Source organism: Neolamprologus brichardi, chromosome 2, assembly GCF_056152115.1.
Source record: "Neolamprologus brichardi isolate AB-2024 chromosome 2, ASM5615211v1, whole genome shotgun sequence".
Classification (NCBI taxonomy): Eukaryota; Metazoa; Chordata; class Actinopteri; order Cichliformes; family Cichlidae; genus Neolamprologus; species Neolamprologus brichardi.
The window spans coordinates 2,815,785-2,841,810 of record NC_142105.1 but is presented as its reverse complement, the minus strand read 5'-3'; the positions used below and the strand labels follow the sequence as shown (position 1 = coordinate 2,841,810).

Sequence of the window (26,026 nt, the reverse complement as noted above, 5' to 3'; positions counted from 1 at the left end):
CGATGTTGACGCGCAGGATGTGGTCTGGACGGCGGCGTGGCAGCCGCAGGACCAGGCGCCGCAGAGGCTGAAGTGGAGTCCGCTGCAGGGGAGGATGACGAGTCTGAAGCTGGACCAGGCGAAGCTGAAGACTCGGAGGCTGGACCAGACGAGGCAGGTGGCTGGACGGGCCCCTCGGACCCTCCAGGCAAGACAGACGAAGGCTGGACGGGCCCCTCGGACCCTCCAGCAGAGGCAGAAGGCTGGACGGATGAGCAAACAGGTGAAAATATAATTGGCCGAAAAACACTAACCTTTGCTTGATCCATAAGCTCTGCAACACCAAGTCCCAGTTCTTTAGCCAACTTAGTTATGGCAGGTGGCACTCTGTTTCCAGTTCTTTTTGCCAGCTGAGGCACGGAAAAAGTCATAGGCTGAGAATCTGCCAGAGAAACAAAAGGAGTCCTAGACATAACAGCAGCCATAGGGGCTGGCCGGAACACTAAACAGTCACTTTCTCCCAAAACTGGAGTGTGCTCAGTCGTTCTGGAGTGGCAGTGGTGTGAACGCTGTTTACTCCGGGAAGGGGGAGCAGGAGAACCAGGCCGCGAAGCCTCCAGCTGACTGGGCTGCAAATCCTCCGGCTCACCACACAGGAGCAGTTCTCCAGAACCTCCAGCAGAAACACTGTCCTGCTGTGGCAAACGCAGCTGCTTTACAGCGAGCTCCGTCTGCTGCTGCTGCGTTGGTGTGGAGAGAGAGATAGCCAGCTCGCTGGCTCTGATGTGCTCCCTCCACGCGGCTATGGTGTGGCTCAGATACGTGTCCACGGAGAACTGATGAAGCCGGGGGTTGGTTGTAATCATTGCCTCGACCACATTACTGCAGGTTTGTCAGACAAACATCTTTTATTTAGCTGAAAACTGTCTTATCTTATCTTTGTATAAACCTATTTTAGTTCATTTATTTAGTTTCAGCTGAAAACTTTCTAAATATATATAATGAAAAGAGCTTTTTATGTTTAATGTGTGTGAATTACACAACACTAAAGAAATGCTTCACACTAAACATGATTGGTTCTAGTTGTTGGTGTTGTTTCATGTGTTTATGTAGGAAATATAGTTGATATTTCCACTGTGGTCATATAGTGAACGAGAAAGCAAAGCAAGGCCAATCAGACTGATCTAAAATTGTTCCCTCCCACACTGCACGTCTATTTTAAAGCTGGTCATATCATGATATGCTCCAATGTAAATGTGTTTTGATAAGAAAATGATGGTCCTGTTTTATTTACTGCTGACAGCCAGAATGGGGGGTAAGTATGCAGAAAAGACGTGTTGCAGTTATATTTAAAGTACCGTGCATATGTTCTCACAGTAATTTAGCACGTGGCAGACGACAGTTTATCTCTCTTGTTTATAATACTATTTGTTTACAAGTATCATAACTTTATTTTTTTGTTTTCCCAGGTTGCTCAAATGACCACAATTTTGTGACAAAGACTGTTGATGTTGGACAAAACGTGACACTTTCGTGTATTCGCCAGTCAACACTTTTGCACCAGGAAACATTATTTTGGATCAGACTAGTTTCTGGAAACCAGTTTGAATTCTTGGGAGGAACATTCACCTTTGATTATGACGACGTCAACAATACGTCTCATATTACAGTAAAACAAGAACCTGGAACCTTTATTATGCAAATCAGTAAAACTAAACTAAGTGATACTGGTTTTTACTACTGCATAAAAGTCAGACAGCTTGCTATGACCTTTTTGGAGGGAACATTTCTGACCATCAAAGGTAAAAAAAAAAAGTTTATGTGCTTATGAGTCTAATTTAAAAATGTTCGGTTCAATGACATCTCAATAAAGTTCATTTATTTATTTATGTTAATCTTTTTCAAAAGGTCCAGAACCTGATGTCATACAAATGCGATCTTCTGATCGTATTCATTCAGCAGACCAAGAGACTCTGCAGTGTTCAGTCCTCTCTAAGTATGAGAAGAAAACTTGTCCAGAAAATCCCAGTGTGTACTGGTTCAGAGCTGGATCAGACAAACCCCATTCCATTTATGTTCATGGAAACAGTGGTGATGAATGTGGGAGTCCTGAAGCTCCCTCACAGCGTAAATGTGTCTACAGCTTCTCAAGGAACGTCAGCTCCTCTGATCCTGGGCCTTACTACTGTGCTGTGGCCACATGTGGGCAGATCATTTTTGGAAATGAATCAAAACTGGACATTAAAGGTAAATGTTAAACATTTGTATAGCATACAAATGTATGAGTAAAATATAATTGTTTTAATTGATAATGTTGCCAAAATAATGGTTGTTTTAATTTTACAGCACCCAACATGTGGGATTTGCAGACGGCCAACGCAGCTCTCTTTCTGTTATGTGCTGCTTTGGTTACAAGTCTCATAGTTATAGGTTCCCTCATTTATACTCTCAAGGAGAAAGCTTGTGATTGTTGGAATGGTAACAGATGTTTTTCCTTACATCATTCGATCATTATTGTTTTCATTTTACAGGTTTACATTATAATCTAAATTAACCTATCATATCATTATCTCTCTTTGTTCGACTAATAGAAGCTGGAAGATCCAGTAGTGGTCAACAGAGAAGTTGGCAGGTAAAGTGTATATCTAAGACTTGAAAAGGTTTCATACTTTTCTCGTGGCATTTGTAAATAACATCTAAAGTCTAAGATTTTGTCTCTCTCCCTATATACATATATATGTCTCATATTTTTCCTCAGAGAGCTAAGGATTTGGTGACCTATTCTGTGGCAGTCTTCACCATGTGGAAAGCTGAGCAAAGGCATGACAGAAAGGCAGCAGACTGACTCATGTCAGTGCTTGGCCAGATATTTTACACATTGTATATTTACCAACTAGAACTTTAATTTTCTCATAAATTGTGGGAAAGCTAGCATTTAGCTATCACCTCTGCTTCTAATTTACTAGTAGTGTAATATTGTATATTTATGGAGCCCCGCAGGGGACATGGGAGAAAAAAAAATTAAGACAGACTTTCGCAAAACTTTTGCGAGATCTCGCAAAACTAACTCGGGATCTCGCAAAAGTTTTGCCCGCATTCTTTGGAGGCCGCCAGCTCGAAGCCGACCGGGAGGTCGAGGCACGATGTGCCGGGAAAGCGGTGTTCCTCCCGGCTGTAGTAGGTCTCGACCTCCCGTTAGCTTCGAGATGGTGGGTGTCAGATCTCCAAAAATGTTGGAGCACTTTTGCAAATATGTGATGTCTTGTAAACCGAGCAGGTATCTGATGTTTACACAACTACATTCACGCCTCAAAACATCTTAAAAGTGTATTTTATGACCCAGAAAGAGTAATATTACAACTAAGTAGCTGCCGCCATTGTTGGAACTCAACTTTTTTTTCTCCCATGTCCTCTGCGGGGCTCCATATATATTAGACACTATGTAATATTTTAAAATCATGCCATACTCTGTGTGTTATTATAATTTTATGGGGTAATTCATTCTTGCATTGGTTTTGAAGTTCATTCTTTCTGTTTTGAGGGGCTTTTGATAGAGTATGTATGTTTAAGCTTTATTTGCCTTTGTCTGATATGTATGTTTAACAGTATTGATCTTCAGTGTAAAACATTTTCACTAAATGATAGCAATCCCCATTGGTGTCTTCTTTCCTTAAAATGAAAATACATCACAAAAACAATGATCTAATAAAGTTGACTATATTACAGATTTGCTTTCAGATAAAAAAACAAGGCCTTCTTATTTCATTTTTACATGCAACATTCTTTAAGCACTCTGAGTGCTCAGGTAGAGTAGAAAAGCGCAGTAGAAGAAGCAGTCCATTTAAGAACCAGTCCATATTTCTCTGATTGTATTTTTTTCATTTGTTTCTATCATGTTTAGGCTAACTGCAGATTCTTAATGTTTGCTTACAGCAAAAACAATACATTACTTTGAGATGCTTAAATAGCAATACTAGGTTATGACTTACTTGAACCCTACAAAGCTAAATAGTCTGTTACAAAAACAGTTGAACTATGACCAAAATTAACTTTCAAATAATTAAATGTATCCTATCCATCAAGGTTTGTTGGGAAAATGATACACTTGGGTGAATAACAAATATGCTATATAGAAGTGGGTTATAAGTGAAATGAAAGGGATTTTGCCACACTATTTGAGAGACCAGTATTTCTGAATATTGCTCTGTCTATCACTTTAATCCACTTTGTAATATATCATCCAGTGTTGGAGTAGGCAGGGCTAATAGTAGCCACTGCGCAAAAAGATTCCTGTTGCAGACATGAGAACGTTGCCTTCGAATTTGCGGTTAATTTATAAAAGGGTTTATTTACATAAAATTAAACTAACAACTTGTCCAAAGGTTAAACAGTGACAGAGTCAGAAACAAAAGTCAGAAAATATCTGTCTCTCAGGTGAAAACCGTGAGATCACTTACCTTATTAGGCAGACTTTTCTTAGTTCTTACACTTCATTATCTTTGAAAATAGCATTTGGGAGCTGTACACATGGCAGCAGAAAATTGCACAAAGGGGATAGATGGTGATTTTAAACAGTGTGACAAGGACAAAGCATCAGTATGTGTGACACTGTGCAGCATGAGTCTTTATGTGTGATGGAAAAATGCACTCCTGGACACACCTATTGTGGCATGACCAACCACAGAGGCGGTTTGAGACACTGGTAGGTGTTGATATGAGGCCGAGAGTCACAGTTCTGAAACTGTAAAGGGGTGAGTTTAAACATGGTCTTTTATTCAGTGTAATTCAAGGTGCTTTACATTGTAAGTTAAAGGCTCCACTTCATTAAAAGAAAACATTCAATCCCCTTAGAGCAAGCGGCTGGCGACAGTGGGAATGACAAATTCTCTTTTAACAAGAAGAGACCTCTGTCAGAACCAATCTCAGGTCGAAGCCGTTATCCAATCTGACTTGTATAAACTTTTGAGTAAAATGTTAAGCCTAATCTTAGAATTATAGAGAATGTCTGTCTCCTGAATCCAAAATGGTCATAATGGAGTGTGTATAGGTGAGACAAACCAAATCCTAAGGATGCAGAAAGGTTGGCTCAAATAATAAAAAGCCAGTCAGTTGTTTTCTGCCTGATGAAAAGCCCTTGAATAAAGAAAGCAATTCATATGAAATCTAAATAAGGCATGGGGTCAAATCCTTTTATAGCATTTAACTGCTCAGATAATCATAAAAATAATGCTAATGCTAATTGCGAGTTGCTTTTTTAAAATAGATAAAACAGTGATAACAGCTATGTGATGTTAAAGAGAGAAAAGAGAATCCCCTTTGTATTTATACCCTTGTTTGAAAGCCCAACCAGTCCTTTTGTTTCCATGAGTACAAACCAAGCAAACAAAAAGCAATAAAACCTGTACAGCCACTACCTATTTCCACATCACAACATTATGATACCTTTTAATTCAGAGCAAGCATAATGTGGTTTAGAGGTTACTCAGGGGATGATGACAACCCCTAACTTTATTTGCATTGTATACTTCTGTGGATACCATATTGCATGACTTTGACACGATATCTTACTCAGTTTGTATTTAAGTTTTGGTTATATTAAACATGAATGCTTCCTGTTCTCCTCTCCTGTTGTTTAGGACATCAACACAACAAGACAAACAAACAAACAAACAAACAAACAAACAAACAAACAAAGAAAAACAACCCAAAGAACCCCAACTCAGTCCATCATTCTTTAGTGAAAAAGAATTGCCAAGTATTTGAGAGAGTTTCTAATTTTCTCATGAATGGACACCCTGGCAAATTCACCCCAGGGTCAGGCTGTGCAATATTCAGAGAAACTACAAAACAGGGCTGTTAGGAATTCATGACAGAAGTCTTATAAATGGACTGAATAGCCTTGACCTTCTCTGATGGCCAACAGAAAGGTTAGTGTTATCTAGAAGTATTAGGCTAGTGTTATGTTTTGTCTATATAATCCTCTGTTTTAAGATGAATTTGTACCAGTTATCCTGTACATAGAATGTTCTGATTGTGTTCTGTGACCATGGTGGGTAGATAACATGTTTCCTATAAATGATTCTATAATTGATGTTATTCTTTATCAAATACCATGCAGACTGCTGCTGTACTGTGTACTGTTCATCTCAGCAAACACAAAACTTTGGGAACAATGTTCTTTGAACAGAGAAGATCAAGCTGGAGATTTTTAGCCATAATAGACAGTGCCATGAGTTTGGTGATAAACTAAGGTCTCTAATCAGAAGTACCTGACTCTGTGGTATAATTCTCAAACACGTACCCTAAAGCAGATGACTTGTAAGCTGGAGAGGAAATGGTGTGTCACAAATTTAGAGGATCATCATTTAGCCTGGAGAAATAGTTTGTTGCTTTATAAGAAAGCCCTCCGCAAAGCCAGAACAGCTTACTATTCATCACTAATTGAAGAAAATAAGAACAACCCCAGGTTTCTCTTCAGCACTGTAGCCAGGCTGACAAACAGTCAGAGCTCTTTTGAGCCAACCATCCCTTTAACGTTAACTAGTGATGACTTCATGAACTTCTTCACAAATAAAATTTTTATCATTAGAGAAAAAATTACCAATAATCATCCCACAGATGTAATATTATCTACAGCTACTCTTAGTACCATTGATGTTAAGTTAGACTCTTTTTCTCCAATTGATCTTTCTGAGTTATCTTCAATAATTACTTCCTCCAAACCATCAACGTGTCTTTTAGACCCCATTCCTACAAAACTGCTCAAAGAAGTCCTGACATTAATTAATTCTTCGATCTTATATATGATCAACCTATCTCTAATAATCGGCTATGTACCACAGGCCTTCAAGCTGGCTGTAGTTAAACCTTTACTCAAAAAGCATCTCTAGACCCAGCAGTCTTAGCTAATTATAGGCCAATCTCCAACCTTCCTTTCATATCAAACATCCTTGAAAGAGTAGTTGTCAAACAGCTAACAGATCATCTGGTTTATTTGAAGAGTTTCAGTCAGGTTTCAGAGCTCATCACAGCACAGAAACAGCTTTAGTGAAGGTTACAAATGATCTTCTTATGGCCTCTGACAGTGGACTCATCTCTGTGCTTGTCCTGCTAGACCAGGGGTCGGCAACCTGCGGCTCTGGAGCCGCATGCGGCTCTTTTGTCCTTATACTGCGGCTCCCGGTGGTTTGGGAAAATAAATTAGAAGTATTTAGCTGAAGTGTATTTTATTTGTGTTTAGTTCTTTTTTTAACTTGTACTTCTAAATTGGAAGAGTATTGTGATTTTGAAATATAAAAATAAAATTATATTATATTATTTTTTCACCGCTCAAAATAAGCGTCACACTCGCGGAAGCCGGTGTGCCCGCCGAAACGCCGTGCATTTATCTAGACTTTCGACCCCAGGTAGGCCAGTTATGGATCTTCGTATCCACATTACGTCAGCAGCTCCACCATGACCTATGTTAAAACAAACACCACTCACGCCTCACAGATGACAGCTTACAGTCCTGCACACGCTGTGCGCAGAGGTTCGGGACCATAAGTCTTATTGTAAACATATCACGGCAGACCCGACGATGTTTGCATGAACACGCTTTTCAGCATCTCTTTACTGACCGCTTTTCACACACGGTTGCTGTACGCATACAGCCGACTGTAGCTTTTCAGCTCACAGCCCGACAACACAACAGCACAGAGAGCACAGACTTTAAGGTGGCGAGGTGTGATTGCGGGTGCTGCTCAGGTGCGTCCGCCTCCCAGCGGCGCTGCAGGCCACGCCCCGCCACACACATTAACCAGGTAAAATACATATTTAGGCAGAATTTTGCAAATATCTATTTTTTTTTCAGCAGCATAGTGCTTTTTTCCAATTACTTTTTAAAAGTCAGGTCAAGGCTCCAAAAGCAGAAAGGCGATATGAGGGTGGCGGCTCACAACAGTTTTTGTTTGCTGGATCATTTTAGTTCAGCTGGGTGTCTTTCCTTTTTTTTAATTTAAGAGTTCAAAATGTGTTAATTACATAAATAAAATGTAATATTCTCTGTAGCACTTCATGGATTTCATAAGCAACACAGCTTATTTGCTCTGTGGATTCTTTTAAAAAGCAATTAAAAACTTTTCTGTTCAAACAAACCTTTTGTTGATCTACGTATTTTACATTCTTTACATTATTTACATTTGATCTTTTACATTGTGTATAATGTCTATTGATTGTATTGTTTATTTTAATAATTGTGTACAGCGCTTTGTGACTGCCTGTCTGTGAAAAGCGCTTAATAAATAAACTTTACTTACTTACTTTAGTTGTTCACACAAAGCATAAAGGTAAAAACAAACAATATATACAGTGTTATCTTCATTTTAGATTTCAAAAAGTATTTGAGGCTCCCAGTGTTTTCTTTTGCGTGGAAACCGGGTCCAAATGGCTCTTTGGGTGTTAAAGGTTGCAGACCCCTGTGCTAGACCTTAGTGCAGCGTTCGATACTGTCGACCATAATATCCTATTAGAGCGATTAGAAGATGCTGTAGGTATTACAGGTACTGTACTGCAGTGGTTTGTATCATATCTATCTAATAGACTCCAGTGTGTTCATGTAAATGGAGAGTCCTCTTCACACACTGAGGTTAATTATGGAGTTCCACAGGGTTCAGTGCTAGGACCAATTCTGTTTACATTATACATGCTTCCCCTAGGCAGCATCATTAGAAGACATAGCATACATCTTCACTGCTATGCAGATGACACCCAGCTCTATCTGTCCATGAAGCCAGATAACACACACCAATTAGTTAAACTGCAGGAATGTCTTAAAGACCTAAAGACCTGGATGGCCGCTAACTTTCTGCTTCTTAACTCAGATAAAACTGAAGTTATTGTACTCGGCGCTGAAAAGCTTAGAAATATGGTATCTAACCAGATTCTTACTCTGGATGGCATTACCTTGGCCTCCAGTAACACTGTGAGGAACCTTGGAGTCATTTTTGACCAGGATATGTCCTTCAACGCACATATTAAACAAATATGTAAGACTGCGTTCTTCCATTTGAGCAACATCTCTAAAATTAGAAATATCCTGTCTCAGAGTGACGCTGAAAAACGAGTTCATGCATTTATTACTTCCATGCTGGACGACTGTAATTCATTATTATCAGGATGTCCAAAAACTCCCTGAAAAGCCTTCAGTTAATCCAAAATGCTGCAGCAAGAGTCCTGACAGGGACTAGAAAGAGAGAGCAGATTTCTCCTGTTTTGGCTTCCCTTCATTGGCTTCCTGTTAAATCCAGAATTGAATTCAAAATCCTGCTCCTCACATACAAGGTCTTAAATAATCAGGCCCCATCTTATCTTAATGACCTTGTAGTACCATATCACCCTATTAGAGCACTTCGCTCTCGCACTGCAGGCCTACTTGTTGTTCCTAGAGTATTTAAAAGTAGAATGGGAGGCAGAGCCTTCAGTTTTCAGGCCCCTCTTCTGTGGAACCAGCTTCCAGTTTGGATTCAGGAGACAGACACTATCTCTACTTTTAAGATTAGGCTTCAAACTTTCCTTTTTGCTAAAGCATATAGTTAGGGCTGGACCAGGTGACCCTGAATCCTCCCTTAGTTATGCTGCAATAGACGTAGGCTGCCGGGGATTCCCATGATGCATTGAGTTTTTCCTTTCCAGTCACCTTTCTCACTCACTATGTATTAATAGACCTCTCTGCATTTAATCATATCTGTTATTAACCTCTGTCTCTCTTCCACAGCATGTCTTTATCCTGTCTTCCTTCTCTCACCCCAACCGGTCGCAGCAGATGGCCCCGCCCCTCCCTGAGCCTGGTTCTGCCGGAGGTTTCTTCCTGTTAAAAGGGAGTTTTTCCTTCCCACTGTCGCCAAAGTGCTGCTCATAGGGGGTCATATGATTGTTGGGTTTTTCTCTGTATCTATGAAGCGCCTTGAGGTGACTTTTGTTGTGATTTGGCGCTATATAAATAAAATTGAATTGAATTAAACAAACAGAACATATGAGCATTAACACCTCATAATAGCTGTCAAGCACAATGATGCATGGGTGATAATTTGGGTTGATTTTGTAGCCAGGACACCACTGTATATCAAAATAATCTAGAGTTCAATGTAAGCCCATCTCTCGAACATCTAACTGCTTGACCAAAGCTGAATCATGTAAGAACAAAAAGATCCTGCAACAGCAGATCTTCCACAGAATGGTTGAAAAAGAAAAGAGTCAAGATCTTACGATAGCTCATCAAAATTCAGACATCAAGAGAGCTTTACATAGTCAAAGAGTACAAACCTCAAGGAACTAAACGACTGAAGCAGTATTGTAAAGAAAAGTGTGCCAACATTCTTCCACAGAGACATAATGGTGGTTTTAAAAGTTTTCAGATCCAGCTATTGAATCCTATTCTGCTTAAATTGAACCCAGTTTGGTGTACATAAATAATGAAATTGTGTGTCTGAGTTGTTAATCTCAGGGTCTATTGATAAATAATGTTTCAGAATAGTGAGTGAAACACATTACGATTGAAAGGGGGTGTACTTTCTCTTTCACATCACTGTAGATTTGTATTTGCCCCAGTCAGACAGACCTATTTAGTTTTAGCTGAAAACTTTCTAAACATATAATGAAAAGAATGTTTTATGTTTAATGTGTGTGAATTACACAACACAAAAGAAATGCTTCACACTAAACATGATTGGTTCTAGTTGTTGGTGTTGTTTCATGTGTTTATGTAGGAAATATAGTTGATATTTCCACTGTGGTCATATAGTGAATGAGAAAGCAAAGCAAGGCCAATCAGACTGATCTAAAATTGTTCCCTCCCACACTGCACGTCTATTTTAAAGCTGGTCATATCGTGATATGCTCCAATGTAAATGTGTTTTAATAAGAAAATGATGGTCCTGTTTTATTTACTGCTGACAGCCAGAATGGGGGGTAAGTATGTAGAAAAGACGTGTTGCATATATATTTAAAGTACCGTGCATATGTTCTCACAGTAATTTAGCACGTGGCAGACGACAGTTTATCTCTGTTGGTTATAATAATATTTGTTTACAAGTATCATAACTTTATTTTCTGTTTGTTTTCCCAGGTTGCTCAAATGACCACAATTTTGGGACAAAGACTGTTGATGTTGGACAAAATGTGACACTTTCGTGTATTCGCCAGTCAACACTTTTGCACCAGGAAACATTATTTTGGATCAGACTAGTTTCTGGAAACCAGTTTGAATTCTTGGGAGGAACATTCACCTTTGATTATGACGACGTTAACAATACGTCTCATATTACAGTAAAACAAGAACCTGGAACCTTTATTATGCAAATCAATAAAACTAAACTAAGTGATACTGGTTTTTACTACTGCATAAAAGTCAGACAGCTTGCTATGACCTTTTTGGAGGGAACATTTCTGACCATCAAAGGTAAAAAAAAGTTTATGTGCTTATGAGTCTAATTTTAAAATGTTCAATTCAATGGCATCTCAATAAAGTTCATTTATTTATTTATGTTAATCTTTTTCAAAAGGTCCAGAACCTGATGTCATACAAATGCGATCTTCTGATCGTTTTCATTCAGGAGCCCAAGAGACTCTGCAGTGTTCAGTCCTCTCTAAGTATGAGAAGAAAACTTGTCCAGAAAATCCCAGTGTGTACTGGTTCAGAGCTGGATCAGACAAACCCCATTCCATTTATGTTCATGGAAACAGTGGTGATGAATGTGGGAGTCCTGAAGCTCCCTCACAACGTAAATGTGTCTACAGCTTCTCAAGGAACATCAGCTCCTCTGATCCTGGGCCTTACTACTGTGCTGTGGCCACATGTGGGCAGATCATTTTTGGAAATGAATCAAAACTGGACATTAAAGGTAAATTTTACACTTTTGTACAACATACCCATGTGATCCATAAAATATATTTGTTTTAATTGATAATGTTACCAAAATAATCACAATTATTGGGTGATTATATTTTTACAGCACCTGACATGTGGGATTTGCAGACGGCCAACACAGCTCTCTTTCTGTTATGTGCTGCTTTAATTACAAGTCTGATGGTTATATGTTTCCTCATCTATACCATTAAGAAAAACTCTTGTGATTGTTGGAACGGTAATAGACATTATTTATTTATTTATTTGTTTGTTTGTTTTGTAATCAGCCTACAACATCTTTCATCTTAAACGTCTCTGTCTTCCAAACAGGCAGTGATGGTGATCAGCAAGGTCAGCAGGTAAAGCTGAAATAAATTATATTCTTTAATGTTTTAGCTGCGTGTTTATAATTAACATTCCCATCTCATCATAAACTTCATCTATTTCCTCAGACAGAAGAGGACCTCATGGTTTATACTGTACCAACTTTCAACAGGAGGAAAAATGGCAAAGTAGAGCGAAGGAATGAAAAAGTAACAGAGGGAGAAACAGTCTACAGTGATGTCAGTGTTTTAGCCATAAATTAACTATTCATGGACTGAATAATGTATGCTCATTAGTACTATAGCTGTTCTGGCAAATTGGAATCTGTGGGACTTAACAGCATTGAGGCTTGATATCCCTTATGAAGAATTTCTTTGTCACACTGAATACTATGCAGTTCCTCAATTCTAATATCACACACGTTTGTATTCTGTAAAAGTCCAGTTTTTGTGTGTTATTTTGTTTAAATTTGTTTGCTTGTTTGTTTGTTTTTGGGGTTTTTTTTGGTTTGGGAAGAAGCTGTGATGCTCTTTGGTGGCTTCATATCCTTCTTTTGTATAATGTGTGTTAATTACTAACAGAATTATTAATTGTGTTAAATATTACTTTATGTGTTCCCTGCCTACGTGCCCTGTGAATTTCCCAACTATTGGACTAATAAAAACTGTCTTATCTCATCTTAGTATAGTCAGACCTCTGTTTGTACATATTATATAGTCTTCTGTTCCTCCTGTTGTCAGTTCGTTTTCCTCATCTGCTGCTATAAATTATTCTGCATGTGGCTCAAGAGTTGGGACTTTGTCTTGTAATCGGAAGGTTGCCGGTTCGAGCCCCGGCTTGGACAGACACTTTACCCGTTGCCTACTGGTGGTGGTCAGAGGGCCCGGTGGCGCCAGTGTTCGGCAGCCTCGCCTCTGTCAGTGCGCCCCAGGGTGGCTGTGGCTACAATGTAGCTGCCATCACCAGTGTGTGAATGTGTGGATGACTGGATGTGTAAAGTGCTTTGGGGTCCTTAGCGACTAGTAAAGTGTGATACAAATACAGGCCATTTACCATTCCTCCATTTATCCTGGTTCCATTGCTCCATTATAAACAAACATTAACAAAGACAGACAATACCCTAACTAAGAATAGCACAATATATACAGGCATATATATATACATAAAAGTCACTTATTAATAAATAGCTGAAAAAGAACATATGCAAGAAGGGTGTAGCTGTTGCAGTAAACAGTGTGTTAAGTGGATGAGCTGTACAGGGAGATGGCCACAGGCAGGAATGATGTCCTGTGTCGTTCAGTGGTGCTTTTCGGTAATCTCAGTCTTTCACTGAACGAGCTCCTGCATGTCAGCATGTCATGGAGTGGGTGGGAGGTATTGTCTTTATCTTGGATAACATCCGCCTCTCCCACACCACCTTGAGGAAGTCCAGCTCCGTCCCCACAACATTACTGGCCTTACGAATAAGTTTATCGAGTCTGTTGGCATCTGCGATCCTCAGCCTGCTCCCCCAGCATGCAACAGCATAGAGGATCGCACTGGCCACAACAGACTCTATTTATAGTCCTCCACAATGTCAACACTGACCCGCTGGATTGAAACAGGGGTCAAGTGTTTCCTGGTCTTCCTGAAGTCCACTATCAATTCCTCGGTCTTTGCCACGTTGAGCTGCAGATGATTCTGCTCACGTGACAAAGGAGTCGACCACAGCCCGGTACTCTGTCTCATCATCCCTGCTGATGCATCCAACCACCGCAGAGTCATCAGAAATCTTCTGAAGATGGAGGTCTCTGTGCAGTGGCTGAAGTCTGTGGTGTAGAGGGTGAAGAGGAAAGGGGATAGGACAGTCCCTTGTGGTGCCCCTGTGTTGCTGATTACCTTGTCAGACACACACTGTGGGAGACGTACATATTGTGGTCTTCCTGTCAGGTAATCAACAATCCAGGACACCAGAGAGGCATCCACCTGCATCGCTGTTAATTTATCACCCAGAAGGGTCGGCCTGATGGTGTTGAAAGCACTGGAAAAGTCAAAAAACATGACCCTCACAGTGCTCGCCGGATGGTCCAGATGGGTGTAGACACGATTGAGCAGGTAGATGATGGCGTCCTCTGTTCCGAGACGAGGCTGATAAGCAAATTGAAGGGGATCCAGATGTGGTCTGACAATGGGTCGCAGCTGAGACACGGGGATATGACTAACTGGGGAACACAGGGGATGCATGAACCTGGAGCACAGAGACAAAAGTAACAAACTGAGAAACATGGAACACAGAAAAATGACACAGAACTAAACATACACGATAGACTACACAGAGAGGTACAAATGAGAACAGATTAAATGAACAAGAATAACCAGAAATACAAATGATTAAAGCAGGAAGAATGAGGAAACTAAACAATACTAAAATGACAAAATAAGAAAACTGGAAACACTGAGTCATAGACCCAGTAAAGTGACACTATGGGAACCCAAGTCATTTCCCAAATAAGTAGTTTTGGTTTCTAACAACACCAAGTGGCTAATGTCTAAACTTAACAGTACTCAGTGAGTAAATACAAAAATATTCCAGACAAGACTCAAACTTCAGTCTTCTGAGTGAAAGTCAGGTGTGTTTATACAACTGCTCCTCTACATCCTGTTGTAAACTTTTAAGACACTGCAGGGAAAGTTGAAGTAAACTCTTGTCTCTAACAAAAGCTACAAAAGGCTCATGTTATATTTAAAACAAGTGAGAAGCTGGATAAAGAAAAAGGCGATTTGCTCATCAAAGACCTGGATGAGAGCCATGTGACAGGAACTGCACTTGAATATTTATTCTGTGATAACCAATCAGATGCATTTGACAGTGTGGTGTAAACGGTCCATGTTACCCTCTACACTGACTGAAATTTCTACAAGGTCACTAAAAACAGAGAATACCAACATGAATGCGTTGTGGGTCATACTGCTTCTTCTTCATCGAGGATGTAAGTGCTTTATTATTTTATTAACGTTATTTTCAACATATAAGTACGTTGGCTTTATCGTTCACTTTTACCTGGTGCTTTCCTGCATCATTGCGATTTAATGTTTTAGATTTTGTATGTTTTCTTTCAAATTAGACACACTTACTCCAGTAACTACAGTTCAACTCGGTGAACCTGCAACTTTACTATGTGACCTGCCTAAGACCGTGTACCGCCGTAGAGTCGACTGGTACAAGCAGAGTCCTGGAGACTCTCTGCAAAGGATTTGGACAGTGAAGGACTCTGCAGCACCTGTCTTTGCACCTGAGTTTGAAAACTCAAAATGGGATGTTAAGTATGACAAGAATCTGAGCAAACTGACCATTTTGAGGACAAGACAAGAGGACGAGGGAATGTATCACTGTGGATTCACAGCGTGGCTCCAAGATACCAAATGGACTGCGACATATTTGTTAGTAAAAGGTAATAATGTGATTCTTCTATAAAAGTTTGCTTCAGCAACTAAAACTTTATCACATAAATACTAAAGATAATGATTTATCAATGAGCATGTTTAGGAAAAAATCACTAAACTTTTAATTTAAATATTTTCAAATCTTATTAAATTTACGTTTAAGATACATTTGGTCTATTTTTTTAATGTTTCCAGTGATCCTTAAGTGAAACATACCTTTTAACTAACATATGTTAAAACTATTGTTCTATTTTTCTTTCAGTGTTCTTTGTAATCACATTTGTTAATATATTTATTTTGACAGGAAACACCCAGAGAACATCGAACTATTCTGTTGTTCAAGAGAAAGATAGCAACTCCAGGAGGCTCAGTCACTCTTCATTGTTCACTCCTCTCTAATTTTGATAACAAGACGTGTTCTGGAGGTCTCAGTATGTTCTGGTTTAGAGAAGGATCAAATCCATCTCATCCTAGCATCATCTACACTGATGGAAACAGACATCATGAATGTCAGAAGAGCGCTGCGACTCAGCAGAGTTGTGTTTATCAGTTCAATAAAAGTATTAAATCCTCAGAAGAAGGGACTTACTATTGTGCTGTGGCCACATGTGGGAAGATATTGTTTGGAAAAGGAACTAAACTTCAAGGTACTGGTTTCATTTATCTGTTTCTTAGAATATCAGAAAAATAAGTGCCTTTTGTTTCACGTTCATAGTGATTTCATAGAAGGTAAAGTTTAAAAAAGGTAATTTTGTAATTTATATTGTCCTTAAATTTATTTTTGTTGTTGTTGTTTTTTTACCTTTAATTTAGTTCCAGAATGCAGCGTGTGGTCACAGAGTGCAACTACAGTTATTCTTCTGCTGTGTCCTGTACTGGTTCTGATTGTTATTGCTGTCCTCGCTTACACAATCAAGAAAACCAACAGTGATTATTGCAAAGGTAATTGGAGTTATTCAGAGTTCTAGATGTTATGAATCTTACATTTGCATTAATTACTTATATGTCCTATATTCAAGCTGCTGTCCTGGAGAAAAACGTTGGTGATTTGAAAAGCCAACAGGTAAAGTACCTAATGGTAGAGTATGTTAGATTTTCACGTTTTAATGTTTATAATATTTATTTATTGTATTTTCCCAGAAAAAGGACACATTGATGTTTTCTGCTGTTGTGTTTACGATGATGAAGGCTGACAAATATAAAAGACAGGATGCAGTGAAGCGGCAGCAGATCTACATGGCTGTCAAGGCTTTTGGACTGGATTAGATCTGTTTACCACCCCATCATCCCTTTATGTCATATAACATTGTGGATATTTGCTTAAAGCGAATGAGCTATAATGTGTTGTTGTTCTATACCTCTATCTATAAAAATGTGACCACATGCATACTGCAACATTTCTAGTGCCGTCTTATGATGAGTTTTTATTTCTTTTTTCTCATTTCATTTAAGTCTATATTGAAACCAGTACTTAAGAAATCAGTGCAAAACAGACATTACTGAAGCTGATTACACCATGACTGAAAAGTCAAAGTAGTTAAAGTGCATACCACATGGATGCTCGCATCATTCCCCTGCTGTCTTCACATTCTGTTAAAAATAAAAAGTGACTGGAAAAGGTGAGTTCAACTGGAAAACCTGATATGTTTGAATTTATGTTATTAACATCAGGTAAAGTGAAACTAGTGCAAAGTTGTGATGTTATGCTTTTCTTTAACAATATATTCCAACATTTTTCAACAGATTTTGAAAAATGTAAGAATTTTTTTAGCCAGGAGTGCTGGCTTTAATTATTTCTTTGAATTGTTCTTTTTCCAGGGTGAAATGATTGTGCAGCATGGATTTTTAATGACTTTCAAAAGCAAAAACTGGGTGCAGAAATTTGATTTTTTTTTAAGATTTAGATGGTAGTCTTTTGAAGTTTTTCCTGGCATGGACCCAGTTTTTAAGCAAAGTCCTCAGAGGGCCCGGTGGCGCCAGTGTCCGGCAGCCTCGCCTCTGAGAGTGCGCCCCAGGGTGGCTGTGGTTACAATGTAGCTGCCATCACCAGTGGGTGAATGACTGGATGTGTAAAGTGCTTTGGGGTCCTTAGGGACTAGTAAAGCGCTATATAAATACAGGCCATTCACCACCCCCCACCCGACCCTGTGGCTTGTCACATGTTCCATAATGTTGTGCTGTGGACATTTATGTGCTTTTTTGTGCAGAGGAGTTTTTTTGTTTCCTGTTCTCATGCTGTCCTCCCAGGAGACCAGCATGAGTAGAAGTCTCATTTTTTACTCTTGTACTTTCCCATTGTAGTGTATATTTCAGTGTTTGTTTTTTCTGTAATGCTACCGATCTCCGACCTGTATCCCCGTTTGATGTCTGTGTAGTGTGTGTAAGGTTGGGGGGGAGGGAAGGGGGGGGGGGGGGGGGGTCCTATTTCACTGCAGGGCAACCTGCACGTGGCGAATAAAGCCTTGATTGATTGATTCTTAAATATTTTTGTTTTATTACCTAAATCTTTCTACTGTCTGTACAAATATTTAAGTCTTGAATTTGAGATGCAGCATTTTGTTTTTTGGGTTTTCTGTCACTTTTGCACATATATCTCTGAGTAAGAAGCTTTCAGGTCAGTGTGTTTATGTGACACCTCCAGATCGGTGTGTGTTTCATGACACAGTGAGAGTGGCGCTCTGAAGTAAGCGTAGAGGATAGAGAGTGTGACCACAACCATTACTGTATCTTACCGCTTGAGTAACTGACAAGCAGACTGGGTGGGTTGTCACTGCTAATGTAGAGTTTGTAACCGTCCTTTGTAAGGAAAAAGATCAAATGACAAGATTTCGAGTCTTTTAATATTTTGATCAAGTGCAATAAAAAGCAGAAAACGACAGAAATGAAAAATGTCGCAAAGTATTTCAGGCAGACCAGTTTTAGGTTTTTGATACAATAAATCCTACAATTACATAAAATGCACTCCACTCATTGCCTTTTTAAAAAAAAAAAAATTACCCTCTCCGTTGGTCTTCCAGTTCAGTTTGTTGTTGAAGTGGACATTCAGGTGAGGACTCCTCCCTGACATCAGCATCCTGTTCCAGGATGACAAGGGCTTTATAATAGTACTCTTCTCTTTCAAGTTGAACATTAATCCTTTGATTTTATCCCTGTGTAGAATTAGATGATTTCTCTCAAGGCACACCCCAAAATATTCCTCTAATGTTTGGCATTCCTCCACCTGGCTGTCAATTATACAGCACTGCAGGATCGTCTATAGGGAAGTATGTAGAAGACAAACAGAAATGGAGCCAACACTGAGTTTGTTGACCAATATATATATAAGATAATAAGAGAGTGCAAAATCACACCTTTTTCATAGCTGTTTTGGGTTTTTTGTGTGAAAACATACTAGGGGACACTCCGAGTTACGATTAGCTACGTAACCCTCTCACATATCAATCAATGGCATTCTTCAATCTCATTGTAATCACCTACTTGAATTTGCGAGAGATTAACATTAGACCCACTACCTTCACGTAACCAACAAATATTTCAGCTGCAGCCACCTGAAATGTTGAAATGCAAATTTTATAGATTTTTGATGGTCGCTGCTCTACATTGTCACCTGTCACTTCATTTGGAGATGCTCCTTTGATCAGTTTTGGCAATCACAATCTTCGCAGTTGCTACTTATAATGTAAAACTTGGAGCTATACAGCCTTGCATGGAGCAAGCATAACATTATTAGAGCTTGACCTACAAAAGATCTGATCCATCAGCTCTTTTTTTAAATCGCCTAAAAAAGGTTTCCCTAACATTTGGTAAATGTAGTTATTTGTGGGCCATATCACTGGATATCTGACACTTTGCTTTATTTTTTTGTTGTAAATGGAACAAAATTTTTAATGGGAAGATATATCCATCTGTTTTCTTCCACTAAGACAATGAAAGTAAGGTGTGATTGGAGAGGACATGCAAACTCCACATAGAAAGGCCTCGGTCTCAATTCAAACCTAGAACCTTCTTGCTGTGAGGTAAAAGCGCTGACTACCACATCACCATGCTGCCAGATAAAGGGACCTATAACTGCTATAAAAATAAATGCATTTGCTTTTTGATAGTGTAGTGCACAATAACATAAGAAACAGCTTTCTAAAACATTTTAGTGGTGTAAAATGGTCTGTTCAAATGCAGACCCTAACCTAGTTTTACTGCCTAAACCTAACCAGGCAGGAAGCGAAAATAAAAACATGCACTGAGTCAAAGCAAAGCTTTAAGATGTCCCCAGATAGGACTTGAATCCACTTACATACCTACATTATAAGATTCTATTTTTTATTGTTTTGAAGTAGAAAGAAGCTCAAGAAGTCTATTTAGAAAGTCTGAAATTAATTATTGCCAGAACGTAGAAACAAATGACAAATTAATCATTGGAGAACTTGCTGGAAAAACTTTAAAAATGCCTTGTATTATACTTAAATTGAGTGACGAAATGGCTAAGCAACAGACGCTTTACCCCTCAAAGACCTGGATGAAACAAAGTGACAGGAAGTTTGCTTAATTCTGTGATTATGATCTATATATTCTGTGATAACCAATCAGCCAATCAGATCCGTGTAACAGTTTGACATAAAAGGTCCAAGTACCTCCTACAAACACTGAAATACCTACAAGTCCATAACAAAAGACATGTCAAGATGATCATGTTATGGGTTACACTCCTTCTTCTCCATCAAGGATGTAAGTGCTTTTTCTGATTTGGTTTTGAATATATGCTGTTTGCTTGGTGGTTTTCCTGTGTCATTGTGAATTAATGTTTTAGATTTCTGTGTGTTTTCTATTACATTAGATACACTTGTTCCAGTAACTTCAGTTCAACTTGGGGAAACTGTAACCATCCCATGTCAACTGCCTGTGATTGAGACCATTCGTAAAGAAGTCCACTGGTACAAGCAGAGTGCCGGGGACACTATGAAAGTAATTTGGACAATGAGGGAATCTGCAACACCTGAGTTTGCGCCTGAGTTTAATAACTTCAGATTGAAGGTAAATCATAATAAACACTTTAACAACCTGACCATTTTGAAGACAAATCAAGAGGACGAGGGAATCTATCACTGTGGATTTACAGAATGGCGTAAGAATATTGAATGGACCGGGACGTATTTGTTAGTAAAAGGTAATGATGTGCTCTATTTTCATGGGGTTTGCTTCAGTCGGCTTATTAATTGTCAAAAGCATGATCAGAAAACAGTTAATATACTCATACAAATTTATTTTAATTCATTTTAAAGACATTTTATAGACACAGTACATCAATCCTTCACAATGTGCTTTGTTAACACATTTTTATTAAACAGGAAACACCCAGAGAACGTCAAACTACACTTTTGTTAAGGAGAAAGTCCATCCAGGAGACTCTGTGACTCTTCAGTGTTCAGTCCTCTCCAGCTCTAACAGAAAGACGTGTCCAGGAGGTCACAGTGTGTTCTGGTTCAGGGAAGCAAATACATCTCATCCTAGCATCATCTACACCGATGGAAACAGACATCATGAATGTGAGAAAAGATCTGAGACTGAGCTGAGTTGTGTTTATCGCTTGTCTAAGAACATCAGCTCCTCTGATTCTGGGACTTACTACTGTGCTGTGGCCACATGTGGAGAAATGTTATTTGGAAATGGAACAAAACTGGACAGTCGAGGTACCTGTGATCACATTAATGAATGATAATATTCTCCAGTCCAGAACATCAGTCTATAGTTTGAATATTAAATATTGACTCACTTTGGTTTTACATTAACAGTAATCTAATCTGAAGGTGATATTAAACACAATTTAGTTTTTGTCCAACATAAGTTTACTTTTTACTTTTAATATTGTTTCAGAAACCAGAGTGTGGTCACAGACGGCCAGCAGCATCATTTATCTACTGTGCACTGTCTTGGCTATAAGTCTGATTGTTATAGTCGCTCTCATTTGGATGATCAAGAAAAACAGTGATCACTGCAGAGGTAATTCAAATTGCATTGTTCTCTATGAAAAAGAACCACATAAATCTTACATGTATATTCATTGTTAGCTGTATCTTCTATATTCAAGCTGATATCCAGAGGAAATATTTTACTGATCAGAAGAAACAAGAGGTAAAGAACTTTTTGAGCTTTTTGTTTTTTCTAATATTTTGAGATTTCTAATACATTATATTTACTCTGGTTTCCCAGAATAAGGACACATGGATGTTTTCGTTTGTTGTTTTTACCACAATGAAAGCTGATGGATGCACAAAAAAGTATGCAAAACCTATGAAGAAGGAGCAGATCTACACAGCTGCCGAGGCTTTTGTCTTCGGTTAGGCATATTTACCATCCTTTGATATGAAATTACCTAATTGATGTTTGCTTAGACATAGTAAGGTTTTTGCTGTTTTTCTATATATTAGAGTTTAAATGTGTTTTATAGTAAATGCATCTTGATGATGAAAATGTTTACTTCTGCATACAGCTATAGTAACAAAGTATACCCTCTTTAAATTCAATGGTCTTTGGTTTTATAGAGATAGCAAACGTGCTAAAGATCAATTTCAGTACCTGCTTCTACTTTTCCTCCTATATCCCATGGAAGGATTCAAAGTCTTTTATTACGTATTTTAGCTTAATTTTTGTAACATAAATATGATACAGTGTAATATGTTTTGTCGTTGATCTGAAGTTGCATTTAGATCATTATGAAACCTGCTGGGGATGTTTTATTTTTTTATTTATTTTTTATTATGTGTTGATATACACCTAAGAACTGAAAAGATTAACATTCCTATCGTGCTGTGATCATTTGTGGTCTGATTGTTGCTTTTCTCTGTCATGTTTTCTTACTTCCTGTCTTATGTCCTGCCGTTAAAGAAGCTTCAGATTTATTGAACAATATGGATGATTCAGCCAGGTGACTCACATGTCATACGAGTGTGTAGATTTAACATTGTACAAAGCAAACAGCTATTTTCATCTGTACAAAAGACAATGAAATGTGCAACAGTGAGCAGTTAAAATGAAGTTTTCTGCATCATTGTATAGGAGTTTTGACCAAATCTTTGCAGTCTTGTTGTAATGAAATATCCTTTCTTTTTTTGTTCCATATAAGTGGCATAGTATGTTTGTAAGGTGACATTTGGTAAACACATCTAAGTAATGACATGTATTATGTTGGTGCAGTGAATCAAAGTAAAATGCATTTAGTTCAGTTCCTGTTTGTTTCATTGCACCAACATGAGTGAAAGCAGTACAGGTGACCTACACTGAGAGCTGTGAAAGTCCAATCTAACAGCGTGCACACGGTCTGGTGGTGACTTTCTGTCCTTGTGAAGTGTATAGGAATTTCTTTTACTTATGTATTAATCACATTATTTTATTGTATAATGCCTTGGTGCCACTGGATTTTAACATGTCTCACACTCATACATTAAGACAAATGGTCCCACTCACCGCTCGTCTGCAGGCTTTATTTAAATGGAAAACTTCCACAACAGAAGCTATGGTAAATGCATTGGTTCTTATATAGCACTTTTCTACTCTAAGTACTCAAAGCTCTTTATACAACTTCCCTCATTCACCCAAATATTTGTTTTCTATGATTTTTCTAATCAAGCTCTTTCTGTCTAACATTCACACACATGACATATGCATTGGCTGCAACGAGGGGTTAGCATCTTGTCCAAGGATATTTGACACAAACCACCAACCTTCTGATTAGTAGATGACCTGCTCTACCTCCCGAGCTACACCCGTCCCAAATTAAATCCACTCCTACGTAGTTCACAGTCTGAAATCACAGGCATTTCAGATTGTATTTAACTGGGAATAATGCAGGAGTCAGAAACATTTGCTTTGCTTCGCTTTCAGGAAATATCCTAATACCCAATAGCCATATTTACCAAATTGCTGGCTTGGTCCAGAGTTGACGTGTCAAACATGATTGGAGGCACTTATGTTCACTAAAAAAAAAGCAAGAGAGAGAGCTATGTTCTAGGCAGTGCGATCTTACTAAAAGTCATCTAGAAATGGCGACATTTTACTCTTCACTGTTAAGCTTGATACATGTCTTCTTTCATGTCAGAGAGATTAAGATCCCCTGGTTGACTCATCTCCATTCAAAAGAGGGATAAAAGGACTTAAAAAAGTAGTAAACCAATAATAATAAAGTGATAAAGAGTGTTACATCAGAGTTCATTTGTATGTGATTCTGCTAATCGTTAATCAGGTTTAATTCAAGTCAAAGTATAATCAAATGTAAACCTAATTAATATAATGAATGGGTAATGAAAGGATTTGAACACTTGACCTTTCCACACAGACAGCAAAGTGAACATGAACTCTGACCCAGATCTCTGTGAGGGCAGGAGTGAGGCCTTGTCTGTAAGGTTGTTAGGAAGGAAGTATTGAGTCACTGAGGCAGAGCTTTGTCATTTTAGCAACTGGTATAAATATAGAGAAAACACAGGATGAACTGCAAAGTTTTTTGTTTAAAAAATGTTCTTTTTTATCTTTTTATGTGCCAATGACAAACGCAAAGTAATGGCTAAAGGCTTACACTCAAAAAGGTTATTTTAGCAGGAGCAGCACAAAACTCCAGAGCAAGACAGACGTCTCAGCTACGAACTATTATTAACGTTGAGGACTAAACGTGTGTTTAGGAGTCTGAATATGTTCTTTTCAGCTTTTCACTTGTGGTTTCAGTGAATGCTGTTCTGCACGTCAAGAGCAACGAGCAAAGCAGCACACAACATCTTTACTTTCAGACCAAGGTTAGGTTAGGTACCATTTCTCCATTCTATGGCTGACCACAGAAGCTGCTGACTCAGAACAGACCACACTCTGAGCTTTCATCAAATATAAAGCAAGTGGAGAGCTACAAGACACTTGAGTGGGCTTTTTAAAACCTTTATAAAGAGACAAATGCTGCTCTCTTAAGGTTAAAACACTAAGTAAACAGCACAGTTTTGCAATTTTGTAGTGTATAGTTCTGTTTTCATGCTGTAGTAATGTTGTACATTGTAGATCATTTTAATTTTGACAGGGTGGAAGTCCACAACTGGACTAAATGATGCACACTGGAATTGATTTCTTTGAGGATGTCAAACCTCCTGCACAATGCTGTAAAATGCTGCTATTATTAAAACTAGAAAGAAAAAGAGTGAGTGAATTATCAGCACCTCCTCTCATTTCTTTGCAGCTACATAGGAAAAAAACCCAAATCACAGTAAAGTAAAACGAGTCCCAGCATGACTGAACAGAGTCTCTAGACTGTTCTAATTTAAATATGATTCATGGTAATAATATAGTGTTATTTCAGTTTCCTAAAATAGATAAGACACTGGTGCAAGACCAACTGCTTGAGATTAAAACAGAGACACGGAGAGAAAACCCCTTTGTATTCACTCCTCTGTTTGAAGCTCAACCACAGCAATGACTAAGTTGTCATGCATCAAGTCTGTCTATAGTCATCTCTGTGGGTTTCAGGTGCAAGTAGTGTGTGTACAAAAAACAAAAGGCAACAATTTAAATGAAATTTAAATTTAATTTAATTGAGATTTAATAATTGTTACTTTTTAAATTATATTTTGCACTTGTTACTTTTCCTGTTTGCAGAAAAATGGGGAAACAGGCTGGACACAGCCCAGTCTGACTGAATCTGTAGTCTTTTATCAAAGTCTCAGCTCTTTTGTTTACTTTGCTTTTATAGATTTATTCAAACATGCATCCCCACTTTAGTCAAAACTTTCTTATCACCTCCAGGTTTATGTTCTTTGCATAAGAATGGTGTTCTGAAGCGAGTGCAGAGCATTTAAAATGTGACTGCAATGACTTTGTTGACTCTGTACACTGATACTTGTGCTTCTTTTGGTAAGTAAGTTGCCCTGTTTCTGTCCTCGGGGTGCAGAAATGAATCAGTCTATTTGAGAAATTAATGCCTGTCCAGTAAGTGGTTCAGAGGGTGGTTAAATGATTCATGATGGATAATAATTTATTTGATTTAAGAGTTGGTTTGGGTGAAGCGTTGCATATATATCCACCACAGCTTTCCACAGCTGTAAATCGACACATTGCATTTTATGTCATTAAAAGAATTAATCTCTTTGTCAAAAATGTTTTAAAATATTTATTTGTTTTAGGGTTCATCACACTTTCCAAAAGTTCTCTACATTTCTTTCATGAGAATAACAAGCAGAGGCACATGCAACAGCTACTGTTACAGACAAATGCTGCGGTACGCCATTTCTCCGCCCTTTGACCGACCACTGAAGGCGTTTCTTCAGAACAAGCCTCACTGTGCTTAAACAGGAAGTGAGAGAAGAGCTACAGGAAGGCTACAGGAGATTCATTTTAGCTAAACAACAGATTTTTTAAATGTATACTTATTGATTTGTTCATCATTAGTTTGGA

The 26,026-nt window shown here is 38.5% G+C and overlaps 3 protein-coding genes and 1 pseudogene across 4 annotated transcripts; all 4 read left to right on the top strand.

Annotated features, from left to right (window-relative positions):
• Positions 1 to 1,233: 1,233 nt before the first annotated feature.
• Positions 1,234 to 2,824, top strand: LOC148106046 (uncharacterized). Its single transcript, XM_087830207.1, has 6 exons — positions 1,234 to 1,294; positions 1,449 to 1,781; positions 1,888 to 2,226; positions 2,326 to 2,457; positions 2,571 to 2,611; positions 2,738 to 2,824. Exons 1-6 carry the CDS (start codon positions 1,234 to 1,236, stop codon positions 2,822 to 2,824), a joined length of 993 nt encoding a protein of 330 aa, XP_087686333.1.
• Positions 2,825 to 10,865: 8,041 nt separating this feature from the next.
• Positions 10,866 to 12,450, top strand: LOC102781805 (uncharacterized). Its single transcript, XM_087830200.1, has 6 exons — positions 10,866 to 10,926; positions 11,084 to 11,416; positions 11,520 to 11,858; positions 11,970 to 12,101; positions 12,194 to 12,222; positions 12,316 to 12,450. The coding sequence occupies exons 1-6, from the start codon at positions 10,866 to 10,868 to the stop codon at positions 12,448 to 12,450; spliced, it is 1,029 nt and encodes a 342-aa protein (XP_087686326.1).
• Positions 12,451 to 15,113: 2,663 nt separating this feature from the next.
• On the top strand, positions 15,114 to 17,007 carry LOC118453425 (uncharacterized; annotated as a pseudogene). The gene is made up of 6 exons (XR_015720701.1): positions 15,114 to 15,156; positions 15,292 to 15,618; positions 15,915 to 16,257; positions 16,424 to 16,552; positions 16,630 to 16,673; positions 16,751 to 17,007. The product of XR_015720701.1 is annotated as an uncharacterized LOC118453425 (transcript).
• Positions 17,008 to 20,289: 3,282 nt separating this feature from the next.
• On the top strand, positions 20,290 to 22,012 carry LOC118453424 (signal-regulatory protein beta-2-like). The gene is made up of 6 exons (XM_087852306.1): positions 20,290 to 20,332; positions 20,442 to 20,771; positions 20,953 to 21,294; positions 21,479 to 21,604; positions 21,693 to 21,736; positions 21,815 to 22,012. Exons 1-6 carry the CDS (start codon positions 20,290 to 20,292, stop codon positions 21,944 to 21,946), a joined length of 1,017 nt encoding a protein of 338 aa, XP_087708432.1. The 3' UTR covers positions 21,947 to 22,012.
• The last annotated feature ends 4,014 nt before the right edge of the window (positions 22,013 to 26,026 follow it).